This window comes from Mus pahari, chromosome 7 (assembly GCF_900095145.1).
Source record: "Mus pahari chromosome 7, PAHARI_EIJ_v1.1, whole genome shotgun sequence".
In the NCBI taxonomy this organism is placed as follows: domain Eukaryota; kingdom Metazoa; phylum Chordata; class Mammalia; order Rodentia; family Muridae; genus Mus; species Mus pahari.
In genome coordinates, this window is record NC_034596.1 from 7,306,154 (window position 1) to 7,325,363 (window position 19,210).

Here is a 19,210-nt window from a genome sequence, read left to right on the forward strand (position 1 = left end):
CTTCCTTCCTTCCTTCCTTCCTTCCTTCCTTCCTTTCCTGTGGTGTTTGGTTCTACCCTGGGTCTCTGGTCATCTGGGTAGTATCAGGCATGGGTTCCTCCTGATGGCCTGGGCCTCAAATTAGACCAGCCATTGGTTGACCACTCCCACAAGTTCTCTGCCACCATCATCCCAGTACATCTTGCATACAGGACAGATTGTAGGTCAAAGGTGGCTGGATTGGTATTCCAGTCCCACCATTGGAACCTTGCCTGGCTGCAGAAGATGCACTGTTGAGGCTCTGTATCCTTCACTGCTAGGAGTCCTTACAAGGCACCCTTATAGATGCCAGGAGTGTCCCCTGTGCCAGGTTTCACATTGTCCTCCCATTCCCTTTCATTCCAGTCATCTCCCCATACGTTCACTCCATCCCACCCTATGCCATTAGATCCCTCCTGTTCCCATCCGCACTTATCCCCCGTCCAACTGCAGATGTTTTCTGTTTCCCCTTCCCAGGGAGACTCGTGTCCCCCCACCCCCAGAACTCCCTTTGTTACTTACCCTCTCTGGGTCTGTGGGCTGTAGCATGTTTATCATTTACTTAACAGCTAATACCCACCTGTAAGTAACTACATGCATGATTGTCTTTCTGGGTCAGTGGGGTTAAGCAAATGTAGTTTTTAATTAAGTCTTGAAGACTCTAGAAAAAGAGGACAGAAAGGAAGGCTGTTTCAGGTCATAGGTCATGACATATGAGTTAACATTTAAGTTTCTATTTAAGTCTTTAAGTTCTTTAAATATAAACAGATTATTTAACATAGGCAGCATCATGTGTTTTGTTAGTTCACAGAATGAATATAAGCTTAATCCAGTGTTCCCAGGGTGTAATCTTAGAATCAGCATATCTGTATCTCCTGGAAACTTAGAAAATTCTTGGTTCTCTACCCAGACCTACTATGTCAGAAACTCTGGTGTCAGGGCCCTGATATCTGTTCCAACAGACCTTCCCGAGTATTCTGTTACATGATCAAGTTAGAGAACTCCTGGCCTAAACTAACAATAGTTCATGGACTAGTTGAAAATCCATGGGCTTTGAGAACGTACCTTCATTTGTATCTCACCTCCTCTACTTTATAGGTCTGTGGCTGACAGTATCATACATATTGTCTGTGAGTTGAGATGTTTGATAATGTTTCTTTTCCAGTTCTGTGGTAAGGGTGGATTACTGTAAGTGCCTGTTACTGTGCCTAGTATACTATAGGCCTGTGATGCATGGTAAATACTTAATTCTGAGTTACTGCTTTAAGCTTCAGCATTTTTTGTAGATACTTTTTCTTCTTTAATAAGCTTGTTTACTTATTAATTAAAGCATGTTCATACTTTTGCTTCTAGAGTCAAATGCTGAAAAAATTGAGGACGTCTATGGTCTGAATGGCCAAATAGAGCATAAAATAGCTTTTCTGAAAGCTCATGTGCCAAAGGATGTGAAGCTTATCCTGATTGGCCATTCCGTAGGCACCTATATTACTCTCCATGTGATGAAGCGTGTCCCCGAGCTGCCTGTAAGTATGCCTTTGAAGGTGACTGTAGGTGCCTGATTGGGTTTTTGAAAAAATCCTCCTCTTTCCTTTGATACCACAGAGCTGCACCCACAGCCTCATGCCACTGGCCCCTAAGTGCAGCTGTGTACTGCATATTGGGGCATTCATGTCAGAGTCCAACTTAATGTGCAAACTGTTTAAGAGCCTTTACAGAAAGGTGCGCTTTAACTTACATGAAATGATCCAGTGAGTGGCTGCAGTTTACAAGTTATTTCTGCATTTGGCGTGTGTGTGTGTGTGTGTGTGTGTGTGTGTGTGCGCGTAAAACCACTTTTGTGTTATCTTGAGGAACCCCCTGAGGATACGGGATGTTTTTTAGCTACAGGCCTGGAGTCTCATGGATGAGACAGCTAAGCAAGAGGAAGGGACCCCTTCACAGCAGCCCTGTCCATGAATAGTTAGTTTCACTCCGTGTGATAAAATATCTCCAGCGGGGTCTTGGATCCCACTAGGAATTTGCCTCCTTTCCTGCCAGCTTGCTTCATTCAGTGCTCAAACCAGCACTTGGAAAAATACAACTATAGACTCCCTGACTGTTTTTAATACCAAATGGATTTTAATTTTCTCCTTTTGGATATAAGAAAATAAATTTTTATGTCTAAGTGTGAATTCAATAAATTGGAGATTATACTCTATTCATTGAATTCTTATTTCCACTCAGTTATACTTTGCCCTAGATAAGGTCTTTTATTCAGAAAGCAGCCTTGCTTTTGATGTTGCCCTTGGTGTCACTTACAGTCTCTTTTCTGTCCTTGAAATTCCTTTCATGCTGTATGTGGCTGCCATATTTCCCAGCACCCAGGCTGAGTGTGACTGTGAGCTCTGTCCCTACCTATTCACTTAGGCTCAAATCAGTTTTTGACATTTTTTGTTTGTGTAAAGAGACAAGTCATTGAGTCTCTATCTCAGTGCCTCCATCAGCAAATTGGAAATATGTTCTTCAAGGATTTTGTGAAAATTTATGTAAAATATTAAGATTGTTGCCTAGGATTTCAACATTCTAAGCAAGTATCTATTATTATTCTTATGGAAATAATACTAGACTCATTTCAGTCATTAGGTTAACTACTGTATTGGTTACCTACTGCCATATATGAAATTGCCCCAGACTAGTATTATAAAACCATATGTATTTACTATCAGTTTCTGATCAGAAACCTGATCACAGCTTAAGCAGGTCCTGGACTGCAGAGTCTTTGACACGTTAGTAATTGTCTTCCCAGGGTTGTAGTCTCCTGTGAATACTTGGATTGAGATGGGAAAGGGTGGAAAGAAGGAAGGGAAGGAAAGGGGGAGGGGGAGGAAGAAGCACAAGCTGAACAGAATCATTTTGTAAAGACTTACTATGATTCAGAGTTTCAGAGGGCAGTGAAACTGTATCTCCTCTCTTTTAATGGTCTGGAGGTACGGCTCCACCTGTATGTACCACAGCCATGAGGACATGAGTTTGGGTCCCCAGCACCTGTGTAAAAGCCAGGTGTAAACCCCAGTTCTGTGGGAGCAGAGGGTAGATCCCTAGAGTGTGCAAACCTGCCACCCTCAAAAAAACACATGAGTTCCAGATTCAGTGAGTGTCCCAGAAACTAAGAGCACAATTGGGAAAGACACCCAGCATCAACCTTTGTCTTTACATGCACATGCATATACATACACACACATACATGTATCACATACAGAGAGAGGAGACACACAGACATGAGTGGTATACTAGAAAATAATGTGTGTGACTACATGAAAGGCACCTTTAGGGAGGCAAAGGTGTTGTCTGTACAACTGTGTTTTCATTACTCAAAGGTTTGATCTGGGGCTAGAGATGGTTTCACAGTTAGGAATAACTGTTGCTCTTACAGAGGACCTGGGTTCAATTCCCAGAACCTTCATGGTAGCTCTCAGCCAACTGTAACTAATTCCAGGGAATCTGACACCTTCTTCTGACATTTGCAGAATATTCTGATGTATGCATGGTATATATACATACATACATACATACATACATACATACATACATACATGCAGGCATAATACTCATACAAATAAATAAATCTTTTGTAAAATAAGCTATATCTGGTTTCAATTATCTGCATTGTTGAAATTCTTTACCATGACATCCTGCCTGCCTCTCGACCACTAAACACCTGGGCCAGCTAATAACTGCTGGGGTGATCCGTGCTGAGACGTTGACATTTCAGTGTCTCTAAGACAGTACACTGCCTGCATGCCTGAAGTTAACATGAAACGCTCCATTTAAGATGCATTTGACAATCAAGTAAGTTGTGGAAGCCAGAGTGTTGCAATCCCTGATCATGTTGCCAAAAATAAGTTAGCTGTTATGTTTTATAACATATGAAGTGTGATAATAAGAAACTTGTGTTCCCATCTCTTCTGTTATTTTTACTGGAATTTTTGACTCCCATAAGATTTTGAGGGCATATTTGCAGTTTGGTAGCTGGTTTGTTTGGTTTTCCTTTGGTTCAGCACTTTGCAATATTTTTGTGTAATTTTTGACAACTTTGTTCTTACATCATTTAAGAAACTTATTGTACAATGCTGGATATATTCTCTGACCTGTAGCTCAATAACAGTACAAAATAATTGCCTGTTTTAAAACGTGGAATTAAATTTTTTGTTTTTCTCTTTAATCTAGTTTGATGTGTAAAAATATAGAAATAGAAGTTTGTCAGATACTTGGAAAGCGATGTCCAGAATGGAGATTTTTTTTTCTTTAAAAAAGTGAGTTTGAAGACTGATAAGTAGTAGCCGCCCTGACTTGCAATGGCAAATATAATTGTTTTTAGACCCACAGGATCATCTTTCGTTTTATATGTAAGAAGTCAGAGAAAGGGACCTTGTCAGGATTCAGCCTCGTCTAGAGCTGCATCTTAAAGTGGAATGTACTTCTGTTAGCCCTGTTTATAAAGCGAGTCTAAAAATGTCCTTCAGCCTTTGGGTGATAGATTATGGTGTGTGCCTACAGTGTGCATGACTGCATTTATGCGGAGCTCAAAGAGTTGGAAACGCTGCAGATGACTCTCAACCTGGAACCCTTCAATACAGTTCCTCATGCTATGGCGACGCCAACCACAAAATTGTTTTCACTGCTACTTCATAATTGTAACTTTGCTAATGTTATGAGTCATAATGTAAATACCTGTGTTTTCTGATGGTCTTAGTTCACCTCTGTGAAAGGTCCTTTTAACACCCAAAGGGGTTGCGACCTACAGTTTGAGAATCTCTGCTGTAGCAATTAAGAGTAAGATACAGTGGTTGGCATGTAAGCAATAGGGTAGCAATCTTCCCCTCTTACCTAGAGCCTGCTTTCTCAGCATCAGCCCTCTGCATGGTAAGAGGGTACCATCTGATAAAATCCTATCTCCATAACGTCAAGATTAGGACTTACCTGGGCTGTGGACTGAATCATGAGGCAATTTCAAGTAATTTTACTTTTTATTTTTCCTTTGGGGATTTACTTGGTGCTCTCAGAGATTGCAGATCCTAAACCTGTGTTCCCTGGTGTTCCCTGGGGAAAGTGCACAGTAACAAAGCTTGCTGTTTCAGAACAGCTGAAGTGCTGCAAGCCTTGCCCCAGGCCTGTCGTTTACTTAGCTTTCTTCAGCAAGGTCTGTGGACCAGAGAGGACTTTTTATTCTTTCAGAGCAGTGATAGTAACTGTTTTCCTGGTAGTGCTGTGTTGGGATAAAATGTGACCAAGAGATTAGCCTGTATTCTGAAAATTCTTATAGAACTGAGCCCTTTTCGTTGTTTCTAAGAATGTGTTCTATCTGTCCATTTTGTAGGTTTCTGTCTTCTCCCTTAGTGTTAGGGGCCATTTCTCTTCTTAAAACACATTGCTGCTGCTTGCTATGGGCAGAAGAAACTGGTGGCCATGATATACCATGTATCAATAACAAAGAACAGTGTATCCATAAAGATCCCAGAGAAAAAACTGGCAAAATGAAGGGCGGTCACTGTCAGAGCTCAGAGCCTTTTGCCCCCGTTTCTTTTTGTTTTTCTTTTCTGGGTGTTCTGATCTCTATTTTGACAGGGTCTGACTTGCTAGCCTTGAGCTTTCCTAGCCCAGGCAGTCCTGCTTGAGCCTCTCCAAGGTTGATCATGTACACTGGGCATGTACCTGGAGTGAGCCAGTACATTGGGCTCTTGTTTCATTAAGTAGTTCAGGTACTCAGAATCTTAGACTTAAAATGTACGACTGCGACTGAGTAGCTTGAAAAACATTGAGGGGAGTAAGAATGGCAAGTTGGGTTATTTAACGTGTCGAATCTGATTGCATCCCCTCCATATTAGGACAAAATAAATTCAGATATTCTGCCAACTGTGAAGTTATGGAGATAGTCTGTGATGAACAGCCCTATTCTGGTGCCTCTGTGGCCCCATCCAAGTTAGGCGAGCAGCGAGAAGTACCTGTAACAGTGCTGCGTTCTGTTCAGTAGTCAGGCTAACCTTCAGGGAGGGGAAAGGAGATGATTAATGCATTTTAGTCTCTGTGGCCAGAGCCATGTTCCCTAGATGTAGTGATAAGAAGTGAAAGCAAGGTAGGGAAGAGCTGAGAGGTTCTGGCTGTGGTGAAGGAAGATCCTCCTTCCAGCTCTTAAGATGAAAAACAGCCCTGTTGGCAGGAGTTTTTGAACAAAGCACTTCTTCCCAGCTGGAATGTTTGAACAAGCCTCTAGAAGTGCATGTTCCGTGAGATAGAAAATGGGAGTCACTTTGCCTTCTAAGCAATGAACCACTATGAGGGAAAGGAGAAAGGTTGTTACTGAGCCCCTGAGAAACTAATAGCAGGTAAAATGTTCAATCGGCTTGCAGTCCGATACATCTAAAGAGAACCGTCAGGAGTTAGCCTGCACTAATTGTGGGGATAGACAACAGGTGGGATAGCTAGAAGCCACTGAACGATCATGGGTGATGATGTCAGACATCCAATAAACTCAGTTCTCACTGAAGAAAAGGAAAGAAAAAGAGAAGGTACAGTAAAAGGCAAACAAGCAGGTGGTAGGCATGTTTGCTAGTTCATCCAAGGGAGCAAGGATGGCTGCAGAATCCAGAGTGGTAATTCTCAGTGAAAGTAAACAGAGCGGGCAGGATGTACGGATCCTGGAGGAATTGTTTTATTTGTTGCAAAGGAGGAATGAAAGATGCAGAAAATTCAGGTGTCCCCTAGACTATCACCCACAGTCCCTTGGTGCATCCTCGGTCATTGCAGTGGATGGCCGGAGTGGAAGGGGAAGACTCTAGATTGTGCGACAGTTGTGCAGGCACAGGGCACAAGCCTGAGCAAAAAGGCTTGTTTCTTGCTTGTAATTCAAGTCCTCTTGAACATAGGCTGTCCCTGTTAGTTCTCTCTGAATCCAAACTGATGGCGTAGCCTCTGTCTGATGGCTTCTGGCTTTGTGGAGAGGGTAGAAAGGAGGTGAGCTGCATTTAGTCTCCTTCTGAAGGTAACACTACTCCCCTCAGGCCACTGCAAGTCATGTGACCAGTGCTGGTCCACGAGACTGGGACGTCTACTCCTCTCCCAGGAGGAGAGATGCGTTTGTGAAAGACAAAACAGCACTTTATAAAAAACAGAACTGCGCATATTTATATTGTAATATAGGTAAATATCCTGAGACATTTGTTTCTCATTTTATAAATGTATGCTTCTATCTCAGATTACATTCTGGAATGTATATCTAATTGTGAGTTAAAGTTCTGAAAACCATTCATCCAGACCCGTATAGCACAGAAGCTGAGGGAAGAGAAGGAGAAGGTCAGGCAAGGTGCAGTGAGATGCAGGACTGAGGCGTCTGGTTCCCTGACACTCATCCCTCCAGAAAGGAAGTTACTTTCCTCTCCCCTTTGCCATTGAGACCGTGAACCTGACCTACTGTCAGCCAGTCACTGCAGTGACCTGGGGTGAAGTTCAGGCTCCTCCACACTCAGGCCTCAGAAGTCTGGGAACCTGTATTTCCTTGGTGGCAGTAGGCAGCTGCCACGTAAGTGATCCAGCTGCTCAGGCATTGCCTGGCTGGCCACATGAGAGGGTCCTGGGGCACTTAGCAAAGCAGCCCTTTAGACCACTGAGTACTCTCGGTAACCCCAGCTGATGCAAGGAGCCACACAGCCGGCCAACTGACCCCATTTGAATTCCTCACCTGCAGAGTCCTGAGACAGAGCTCTACTTAGGGCTGAAAACAAGCTCACAGCTGGTTGATAAGGTAAAGAGGTGGGCAGCATCACTTTGCTGGAATTAACAACTGTGGGGTTGCCATGGAGAGTACATTGTAAGTGAAGTAAGAGACAGAAGCTGCAGAATGTTGAGTGATAGATACTAATCTAGAAGCTGACCTGTGGGAAGTAAAATTCAATATAGGAAGAGAAGAACTGATCAAGGGAACATATTTTTCTTTTTCCCCATTTTTATTTTTATGTGTATGGGTGTTTTGCCTGCATATGTATTTGTGTATCACATGCATGCAGAGCCAGAGGAGCCAGAAGAGGGTGTCAGATCCCCCACCTGGATCACAGTCCCCTGAGTTGCCACATGTGCTGGGAATCAAATCCCAGTCCTCTGCGAGAGCAGCCAGCGGCATTCTTAACCTCTGTGCCATCTCTCCAGCTCCTTTGACTTAAGTGTACTGTTGTTTCTTCAGTACTTGAGTTCTTCAAGTACATAGGGGAAATAAGTGAATATCTGCTTTGCAGGAAGTTTAGAGAGATTGGAGTTGTAGAGGCAGAGAGTAAAAGAAGTTAGCATAGAGACATATTAAGGGCAAAAACTAAACTAAAAACAGCATCAGACTTGTAGAATTGAGATGGGACATATGGGACAGTAGTGTAGGAGACTGCATTCTACAGAAGCAATGCACAGTCACCTGTCATGTGACCTGCTAGTGACTCCACAGGGATCAGATGGTCAAACGTGAACATTCTTTACATCTTGTGTGCCTGGATATGCAGATGTAGTGGTCACACATGCCTTCCCTGCACACATGTAGAGGTCAGAGGACAGCTTGCAGGAGTCGGTTCTCCCCTTGCTCTATGGGTCTCGGGGATAGAACTTGGGTTAGCGGGCTTGGCGTCAGGTACCTTCACTCACTGAGGAACCTTGCCAGATCCAGTATATATATATTTATTTATGCGTGTGTGCACATAGTCTCCAAATCTCCCAGACTACTTTGTTGAAAACTGGACTCATGGAAAACTTCAACTTTTCAACTCAGCCATTGTTAGCTATTTGAATATTTTTGCAAATCCTGGAACTGCTTTCAAAGTGGAAAATTTATGTGGTCTTTTTTTTTTTCTCATCTTTTCATAACTCAAGAACTATTTAATATATTTTTCTCAAACTTTGCAAAAAAAATCACCTTTGGGCTGAAACTAAGCATGGAAAATTTCACCACAAAAGGCTAATTTTTTGGAAAGCTGCAAGAAAGTGAAACCGGGTTTATACTAGAGCATTCCTCGTGCATGTCAGCACTGCATTTTATCTAACAGGTTTCATCTGAGGGCTTCCGAGCACTGCACAGATCTAGGGAGACACTGCCAGACACTGTAGAAGGCTCCCCCATCCCACCAGCTCTTGGTGAGATGCGTTTAAAAGTCACAGGACAGGTGAAATGCCTGCTGGCTGAGCACCTCTCGTGTGTCCTAGGTTTTTGTGATGTCACTTTCTGGCCCAGGAGGAATTACTGTTTTATTTCTGAGACTAGCAAATACCTTGAATTTTATCTTTAAAGTTTTTGAAAATGTTTCATAATATAAAAGTAAAATTAGCAATTAACAAGAGACGTGTGTTTACCTTTCCCTCTGCATTTATTTCCCACTGAGATGGTGTATTGCTGAATATGCTTCCGTTTTGTTTTGATTTGTTTTGTTTTGTTTTGTGTTTTGCTTTGTTTTGTGACAGAGTCTTAATCTAAAGTCCAGACTACCTGGAATTCACTGTGTAGCCCAGCTTGGCCTCAAACTAACAAGAGTCCTCCTGCCTCAGCACCCTGAATACTGAGATTACAGGTATAGTCTACTCCAAGCCAAGAGGATTATTGTGAGTTTGAGACTCACGTGGTGAGTTCTGGGCAGTCTGAGCTATAGATTGAGACCCTGTTTCAAAACAAAATAAAAAATAGAATTTTTTTTAAAATGTAGGCATATTTAGCAGCAAACCGTCTCAGCCAAATAGCAGTATATGCTATTTTAGAGAGCAAGAAATTTTTTTAATTCGTTTATAGTTTTGCATTTTTATCATGACATTTTTCAAAATTTAAAAAAATCTTAATTATAAAAATTAAAATACTTGAAATTTTCAGAACTAAAATAAGTATGTAATGAATCTACAAGAACCCATCATCTGTAGTTGGGTAGCTCTTAATGTCGGTTGTTTTCACTTCACTGTTTCCGTGAGTGTCTGAGTAACGGCAGTCGTGGGTACTCACCCATATGTCTCATTCATCGTGTGGCTTAGGAAACGACATAGCTTCTTAAAACCCCCACATCAATGGGTAATATCACTCCTACCAGAATTAATAGCAATCTTTGATACATCAGCTACAATCCATGTTTTGATTTTCTTTGTATTCAGAATTTCTCTTTACAGTATTCCTTTTTAAAACTTATTTTCTCATTATAAAAGGGAAGGCACCTTCAAATTTCAGAAAGATAGGAAAAATAGTTTAAAAGCAGAGTACCCATCCATGAAGAAGCAGGCAGAGGGACTTCCCACACTGAGCCACTCACTGGCTGCTTCTCTAATGCAGCAAGTGGCCTCCTAAAACAAGCGAACATGGCTGAGGGGAAGCTTTCTGCAGATGTCTGCGGTAAGAGGCACTACTTTGCCTGGTCCTCTGGGCCAGCGAGATGGCTTAGTGAGAAAAGTCCTGCTGCCAAGACTGGCAGTGTGAGCCTCATTTCTGGAAACCACGTGAGAGAGGAAGAGGACTCCACAAGCTGTGTTCTGACTTTCGCATGTGTTCTGTGACGTGCATGTGCACATAGACACAGGTACATACATACATACATGCATACATACGTACATACATACATACTTAAAGCTTACATAGCCCTTATCCCTGTGCTTAGAACCAAGAAAATACTGTAGTACCCTCCTGCTTATTTTTATTTAATAGAGAAATAAAAGAAAATTTGAACTCTTTTTTAACATTCTTGTAGAATATAAATTTTGTTTCAAATATGCAATTCCCTTGTGGCTATTTACAAGTAATGTTTTTAAGTCTCATTACCATGGTCGTTACATCATAATGAGGAATGTTCTTTAATCCTTTCAGCAACTTAAAGAGGCTTTTATTATCCTGTTCGTGGGGGAGGAAACCGAGACTCTGAAGGACCCTGATGATTAACTCATGTCCAGGCAGCCAGTGAGGAACAGTGCTAGGATCCGAACCCACCGTCTTATTATGTAACACACTTAGTAACTGACATCTTATTGTAAAGGGTTTCTAGAAATCCATAAAAAGAATTCCAAGCTCTCAAATAAAGATGCAAAGGATAGCAACAGATAATGGACTAAAAAGTGTAACAACTGTGAAGATACACAATGTGTGGCATGGTACTTAACCAGTTAGTGACTGTAGAATTACTAGTACTGCCAGTGTCTAGTGACTGAAGCTCTGCAGTTATCAGGTGGACAGCCACTGTTACAGAACCCAGGACATGTGTCTTCTGCATACAGTTTTTACAGTCTGAACAGAGAGGCTCCAGGTGACTTATGGGTGTTGTCACTGGAGTGATGAGTTCCTTGTTTTCACTGTTTTCTATAATGATCCTGTATTATCAGGGGAAAATAGCTTCTGTAAAGGGTTATCAAACCTCTAACTTTATTAATTCGTTCCTTTGGAATTGGGTTATTAAGAAAATATTCTTAGAAATACAGGAAATACTCGTGTGCAAATATATCATTCATTATAACAAAAACAGAAATATACATGTTTCCTGTTAGCTTTTCTGTTTGGCTTATAGCTTGTTGGCTTATAGCTTGGGTCTAATTTTGTTACATAAGTAAAGATGCTGACCATTTTTTGTCTTTGTACCCCTGCAAGTTTTGAGGGTGAGGCCTTACATTTCCTATATATCCCAAAGGAAGACACCTTTCTTCTTTTCCTAATTGAATTAAGTTCAAGTACACACATGACAGTCACCATGCCAGCAGTCCTGCTGGGTAACTTTGTCAGTGGTTCCTGAGTTCCACCGATTTCTTCTCTTCACGCGAGGACTCTGACACCTGCCTTGATCCAGGCTGATCTGTTGTCAGGAAGAGAGAGCAGCAGGGCATATGTAAAGGAGCAAGTGTAATTTAACACCTACAAGATTGAACTGAATAATAAATATTGTAGCCTCAGACTAGCTAAAGATGTAATTTGTACAGCACGAACTTTTGTACAAAATACTGTGAAAGGAAGAAGAAAGTGACCAAGGATACGGTGAGTGGACTCTGGGTGCCCCCCCATAGTAGCCTCTTATGTCTGCATTTATATGTAGTCTTCTCTATGTTTAGAGTTCTAACCAACAAAGTACAACAAAGCTGGGAGGAGCTGTGTGACTTACAGACCTACGGCGACAGCCTGTCTTGCTGAAGTTTGTCCCTCTTGCTAGCTAGAAAAGCAAACTGCCATGCTTTTAGCTGTCCTGCTTGCATGGCAAGGGGTTACAGCAGCTTCTAGAAGCTAAAAGCAACCTGGAGCCAACAGCCAATAAAAACCAGAGCCATTGGTCTGACACAGCAAGGGACTCCTATTAACTGCTTCAGTGATCCTAGATCCTGACCCCAGACACGCCTCATGTGAGGTCCCAGTCCCAGCTGATCCCTCAATTGCAGTCTGAGAGGTCATAGGCAGAGGACCCAGCTAAGCCACACCTGAACTCCTGACCGACACACATAAATGGCGTGGATATTATTATAATCTGCAAAGGTTTTAGTAGTTTGTCAGGTAGCAGCTGATCAAGAGCATGGTTTCTCCACAGAAAGCCCGCTCTTTTCACTCAGTCACGGCACAGAGCATCAACATCTTAGGTGCCAGCATCCTCCCCAGCTTCGCACCCTGCCACTCTTCCCCTCTGCCCTGTCTAACCTACTCTTAGCATTCTTCTAGGCTGTTTTATATTGTTGTACTGGCAGTGCCTCCCTTGCCTCCAGATAACCAGAATGGTCAGGACGGACGTCTTCCAGTTGTCTGCCTCATGACTGGCTTTTGAAGTCCTAAAAAAAAAAAAGTAGGTGGAGATAACATCATTCATTTTGCTGAGTTAATACAGCCTTGAAAAAAAAAAGTGTCCATATTCAAATCTAGCTCTGCCATGGGATTCGTAGTACTAGTAAAAGACCCCGGGAGAGAGTCAGCAGCCTGTGGTAAGACAGAATACATTATTTGTGAATTCCTTTGCAATGAGATGGCTGTAGATGTGAAAAAGTACAACTTGCACCTTGCCACATGTGACACTTCATAGACGCTCAGCTCGTGGATTCTCAGTGGGTGAACGTAACGGTCAGGACAGAGATGAAGAAGAAGGGAGCCAAACAGATGAGCAGAACCCCGTGAAACTGCCTTCTGTTTGTCCCACCCCAAAGCTTCTTTCCGTCATAGGGAGGAGAAACGCAGACATGGGCTCTAGGGAAGGAGGAGCCATGGTTGCAGTACTATGCTATTGTCTGTACTCGCTTCTTGCTTGTATGGAAAATCCGTGAGCAATGCACAGTGGAGACCACTCAACAGTTCCCTGAAGTGGGAAAGCCCATGAGGCACCAAATGTAGGGTACCTCACAAGAATAGTACACGGCCACCTTGAGATCCGACATCCCAGGCCAGCTTCCTTGTAGTGCGTCGGGAAGAACAAAATTGTCAGGTTCCAGGAAAGAGTGTTGATGGCTGAGTAGGAGACCAGAGCAGGGTGGCAGGCTGTCGAAGCCTAGGTGACCTCGTGTTTACCTCCTGCCATTGTTCCATGAGCCCCATAACATTTCCAGAAACTTCTTCAGCTCCTTGGCACTCTTCTCTACGTTTCTCCTTTTCCTTGCATTTTGCCCTTTGACTGTCTTCTGTACTGTGTTTTTGGCGAGACTTCTAGACAGTTATTTTCCCTGATTTTCAAATAGGTCTTGGCAGGGAGGTTGTGTAGCGAAAGTCCACTGCCCTTAGCTGTTACCAGCACTGTCTGATGTCAGGTTCCTGCAGCCTGTCTGCTGAAATGTATACTACAGTGTGGGCCTTTGGTTCTGTAGGACAGTTAATTTTCTGTAGGAAGTTCAGCATCTTCACCTCGTCCCGGCATCACATCTTGCAAAGGTACTCATGGGCTCTTACACCCTTTCCTGTGGACACTGGCACACTTACATACTGAGAATCTGTCTCCTTGATTTCTCGTTATTCATGTTACACTTTCAGAAAAGATTCCCTTTGTTTATCTTATGCCCATCTCCTGCTTTTTAGCTCTATATGAAGAGAAATAATTTCCCTTGACATTATCTTCTGGTTCATCTAATGAAACTTTTGATTTCAGCATTCATGCTAATAGATTCTGAGGAATTTCTTGTTCTTTGTTCTTTTTGTAGTATCTTTCATTTCATGGATCTCAAGAAAACAGACTTTTAGAGTTTTGTCTCAAATTGTCTCCACTCCAAATTCACTTTTCTGTGTTTTATTTATCTTTATCTGTTACAATCAGAGCTTCCTTCAACTGTCTTGCTCCTTTGCTATTTCTTCACAGTGAAGAGTGGGGCACTGGAAACGCATTTGGTCAGCCTCACTGCAAAACAAAGCAGGTATCCTGACATCTCCGAGTCTGCTGCACCCTCATGTACTGTGCCCTCATGTACTGCGCCCTCATGCACTGCGCCCTCATGCACTGTGCCCCCATGTACTGCATGCTCATGTATTGCGCCCTTATGCACTGTGCCCTCATGCACTGTGCCCTCATGCACTGCGCCCTCATGCACTGTGCCCTCATGCACTGCGCCCTCATGCACTGTGCCCTCATGCACTGCGCCCTCATGCACTGCGCCCTCATGCACTGTGCCCTCATGCACTGTGCCCTCATGCACTGCGCCCTCATGCACTGCGCCCTCATGCACTGTGCCCTCATGCACTACGCCCTCATGCACTGTGCGCTCTGTACTGTGCGCTCATGCACTGTGCGCTCATGCACTGTGCCTCATGCACTGCGCCCTCATACACTGCACCCTCATGCACTGCACCCTCATGCATTATGCCCTCATGCACTGCACCCTCATGCACTGTGCCCTCATGCACTGCGCCCTCATGCACTGCGCCCTCATGCACTGTGCCCTCATGCACTACGCCCTCATGCACTACGCCCTCATGCACTGTGCGCTCATGTACTGTGCGCTCATGCACTGTGCGCTCATGCACTGTGCCTCATGCACAGCGCCCTCATACACTGCACCCTCATGCACTGCGCCCTCATTTACTGTGCCCTCATGTACTGCGCCCTCATGTACTGCGCCCTCATGCACTACGCCCTCATGCACTGTGCGCTCATGCACGGCGCCCTCATGCACTGTGCGCTCATGCACTGTGCGCTCATGTACTGTGCCTCATGCACTGCGCCCTCATTTACTGTGCGCTCATGCACTGTGCTCTCATGTACTGTGCCCTCATGCACGGTTCCCTCATGCATGGTGCCCTCATGCACTGCGCCCTCATGCACTGTGCGCTCATGTACTGTGCGTGTGGCTTTGTTTTTATTTTCTAGAGCCATTATGATTCCCCGTGGGGTGGGGGGAGCGGCTCTTGCCCCCTGGTTCTCAACCTGTGGGACATGAACCCTTTATAAAGGAGTCAAGTGATTCTTTCACAGGGTCACTTAAGATCATCTGCATATCAGATATTTACATTATGATTCATAACAGTAAGAAAATTATGAAGTAGCAACAAAAATAATATCAGGAGAGTCATCCTAATAATAGCTATGTTAAAGGGTCGCAGCATTGGAAAGGCTGAAAAGCCCTGCTCTCGCCTGAATTCAGTGTCCTAGGAGCAAACAGTCCGCAGGGCTGGTGTTGACTGTGAGATTCCTGGAACCCAGGTTGGGCCTTCACCGTTCTCCCTGTTGTGCCTGGATTCAGAAGCTCTCTTCTTTACTTTAAAACACAACCTTACTATATAGCCTTAGCTTGCCTAGAACTTGCTATGTAGGCTGGCCTTGAATTTGTGGTGATCCTCCTGCCTCTGCTTACCAAGCGGTAGGATTACACATTTGTGCCATCACATCTGTGTCCTTCTGTTTCTAGACAGAGTAGGTGACCAGGCAATGCTCGGCAAGGCTCCATGTAGGGCACTGGATGAGGGAGACTGTGGAGCGTCAGCCACCTCTTAACCCATCTTTCATTTACATAGTCATTGAGCACCAGAGAGAGACTGGGAGACACTTGCATGCTTCATTTCTGTTAGGTTCCCTTCCCGTGTGTGTGTGTGTGTGTGTGTGTGTGTGTGTGTGTGTGTGTGTGTGTGTGTGTCTTTTCGTTTTGGAACTCATTTAAGAAAACTTTAGGGTTTTTTGGGTGTATGTTGGAAATATATATTAGTTCTTTGAGAATTTCATATAGTATGTTTTAACTGTATTGACTTTCTCATCCCCTAAGTATTGGTAGATACACACACACACACACACACACACACCCTTTCTCTACTCATCTAGCTTTTTATCCTTTAAAACACAAAGTCAAGACCAATATGTGTTACCCAGATAGTCTTGGATATGTGGTCTTCCACTGGAGCATACTTGGTTTAAAAGGGGCCACACTCTTAGAGAAAACTAACTCACCCTCTCCCAAAAGCTAGCAGTTGCCAAGAGCTCCATGGCTGGGGGGGTGGGGAGGCGTGGAGCAATAGCGCCATGGCTGGGGGGGGGGGAGTTCAAACCCAGATACCTCTCTATGCTGTGATTCGGTCCAGGTTGAGCTTGCCCGAGTCTTATGGATCTGGTCACTACTGTAGCTGCCCTCTTCCCACTCCCCCACCCCCCAATAGTCCTGCCTGCTAATGCCTCGGCCTTCATTGACTATTTGTTTTAGATTTTAAATAAGTTGTTATTTCTTCTGCTTCGTTGTCTTTCTCTATTTTTGCATTTATTTTGCTCTCTGGCTTTAGCTAATGCCTGCCAATCTGTTGTTTCTGTTTGCACTTAAAAGTGTAAATTAGTTGTTTGGAGACTATCTTTGTGTGGGCTGAACTTGTGAACACATGGACTTCTGGCCTTCTCTGAGACATGAATTGGTACAAGTTAGTTTTTTGTCAAGGACCCCAGATATTAGTATGGTAACCACAATCAGGCTTCTTTACAATGATTATAGAGATATTTTAATAACAAAGGGGCCAAAAATTCCATTTATAACAACAGAGTGAATTCTTGCATGTTATTGTTCCTGACTACACACAGAGAGACACACACACACACACATATGGACACATACATGCACGCACATACCTACAAGACACCCATAAAGGCTATAGCCCAACCATGAGGATTTTTAATTTCTGAAGTAACTGTGTCTACTTCGGTGGGGTTTGGAATTTAAGGCACAGTTTCCACTGTGCACACCTATTGAAATGAAGTGATGAATGGTAATTTTTAAAGACATTAGAATGTACTGTATGAGAGAATATTTCAGAGGCATTTACCCTCATGAGATTGAACAAATCCTGGCTTATTGTTACAGATGTCTCTTTGATTTGCTGAGTTGTAAATTGTTTGATTCATAGTCTCATGATTGTTACATGGGGATTTTTTAAAGAGGAACGGGAAATATTTTTACCTCAAAATAAAATCTGGAAACCACTATTTCCAGTTGGTCTCAGGGTGCTTTTCCTAACAAAAGCACTTTTTTCATGTAGTAACTGTTTTCTACCCATGGGAACTGAAGTCCAGAAATGATTGGCAGAAGTTGTGTGATATCGGAAATAAAGGAAGTGCTTTTTATCTTTAAGGGACAGATGGGATTAACTAAGAGTATTGTAGAGTTACTTAAAATTAGATCAAAAGAAACTTTATGTGAAATGTGTTTAATAAGAAAAACTTTGTATTCACTTAAAATGTGAATATAGAAATATTAGCCATGTTTACTGAACACCTGTTAGGACTTCTGAATTGTCTTACAGTTCCTGGCTGAAAGTTGGGTTGGTTCCCCGAGACAGCATTTTTTGGGGGGAGGGGGGTACTGTGGGCGTTTTTGACTGGTAAACTGGTGACCTATCTCTGTAAGCCAAGTGTTCTTGAACTAAGAAGTAGCCACCTTAAGGCTACCAGGAAGGCTGTCGAGTCTCTTCAGGGGAGGTGAGTGTCCCTCACCTAGAGCAAGAGCTGCCTCATGAAGCCAGGGGGTGGGAGGCAGCAAGGAGAAGAGACATCTCCCTGAGAGACCTGTGAGGAAGAAGTTCTTACAGAGTGAGTCTCTGATGGGCCTTTATTTTTCTCTGAACTGAACAGGACGGATCCCCCTGTTTCATCGTCACAACTAGTCTGAGGATCTGTAGCTTCTGCAGAAGCTGTTGGCCATGAGTTAACTTTCACATTCCCAAGTTTCATTCGCTGTCTCCAGGTTAGCTGCCCAACTGATGGGCTGCCCTTTGCTAAAATGGAAGTGGAAAGCCAAACTTTGTGCCTTCCAGATGGCTACTGGGAACCTGTGAATCCTTGAATGGCCTATACTGTGTGCTAAGGACCTGCCTCTGTGAGTGCCTCTCCTTTGTCTCTACCTTAGCCTGAGGCTCAGTGAAGGAATCCTTACCACACCTTAGTACAGGTTTTAAAACATCATTTTGAGTCTGTCAGAATTCTCTCTGAGGCCTTTTATGAGTATTGGGGCATGGTTAGACAAGACTCTCAAGGACCCAATTCTGTCCTGCACTTTATTTCCTGTATACAGACACCTGTTGCACATTCTGTCTGTCTGTCTGTCTGTCTGTCTGTCTGTCTGTCTCTCTCTCTCTCTCTCTCTCTCTCTCTCTCACACACACACACACACACACACACACACACACAGCTTCTATGAAGTCAGAGACTTCATTGCCAGTCTGCCATTGTTTGTCAGTCACTGCAACATCTGACATATTAAGGACACCCAATACATTGTCAGTGAACAAACCCGTGCACAGTCAGTAAACCTCATTCCCAATCTAACGTTTAGAAGACTGGAATCTCATTTAGACCTGTCTCAGTTTCCTTAGCCAGTGGCTGAGGTATTCTGACTTCATGACCATAGTGAATGCTGGATGAAAAGGCTTGGTGTGCCAGAGGCCATAGTTGTCATAGAGTCTTGTAGCTGTATACAAGGGTGACTCTCTGTTGTCACCAGTCACTGAATTCTGAGGCTACCTGGAGGTACTCTTTTGGGGTTTTGTTGTTGTGTTTCTGAGATTGGGGTTTCTGTGTGGTCCTGAAACTCCCTCTTGTAGTCCAGGCTGGCCTCCATCTCAGAGATCCACCTGCCTTTGCTTCCTGCATGCTAGTATTAAAGACACGTGCACGTACATGCCCAGCTGAGAGTACTCTTCAGGTCAGCGTGGCAGTGCTTCCTAAGACTCTTGTGCTTAGAGCCTGTGAGGTGTGATCTGCGGGAAACATAGAATGTGCCCTACATCTCTAGGGATTCTTAGTGGCAGCGT

The 19,210-nt window shown here is 43.5% G+C and overlaps 1 protein-coding gene across 1 annotated transcript in view; it reads left to right on the forward strand.

Moving 5' to 3' along the window:
• Ldah (lipid droplet associated hydrolase) overlaps positions 1-19,210 on the forward strand; it is a 77,322-nt gene that overhangs the window by 29,647 nt on the left and 28,465 nt on the right. The window contains exon 4 of the mRNA XM_021202464.2: positions 1,372-1,541. Within this exon, the coding sequence (XP_021058123.1) occupies positions 1,372-1,541 (170 nt within the window). The remainder of the gene's footprint in view (positions 1-1,371; positions 1,542-19,210) is intronic.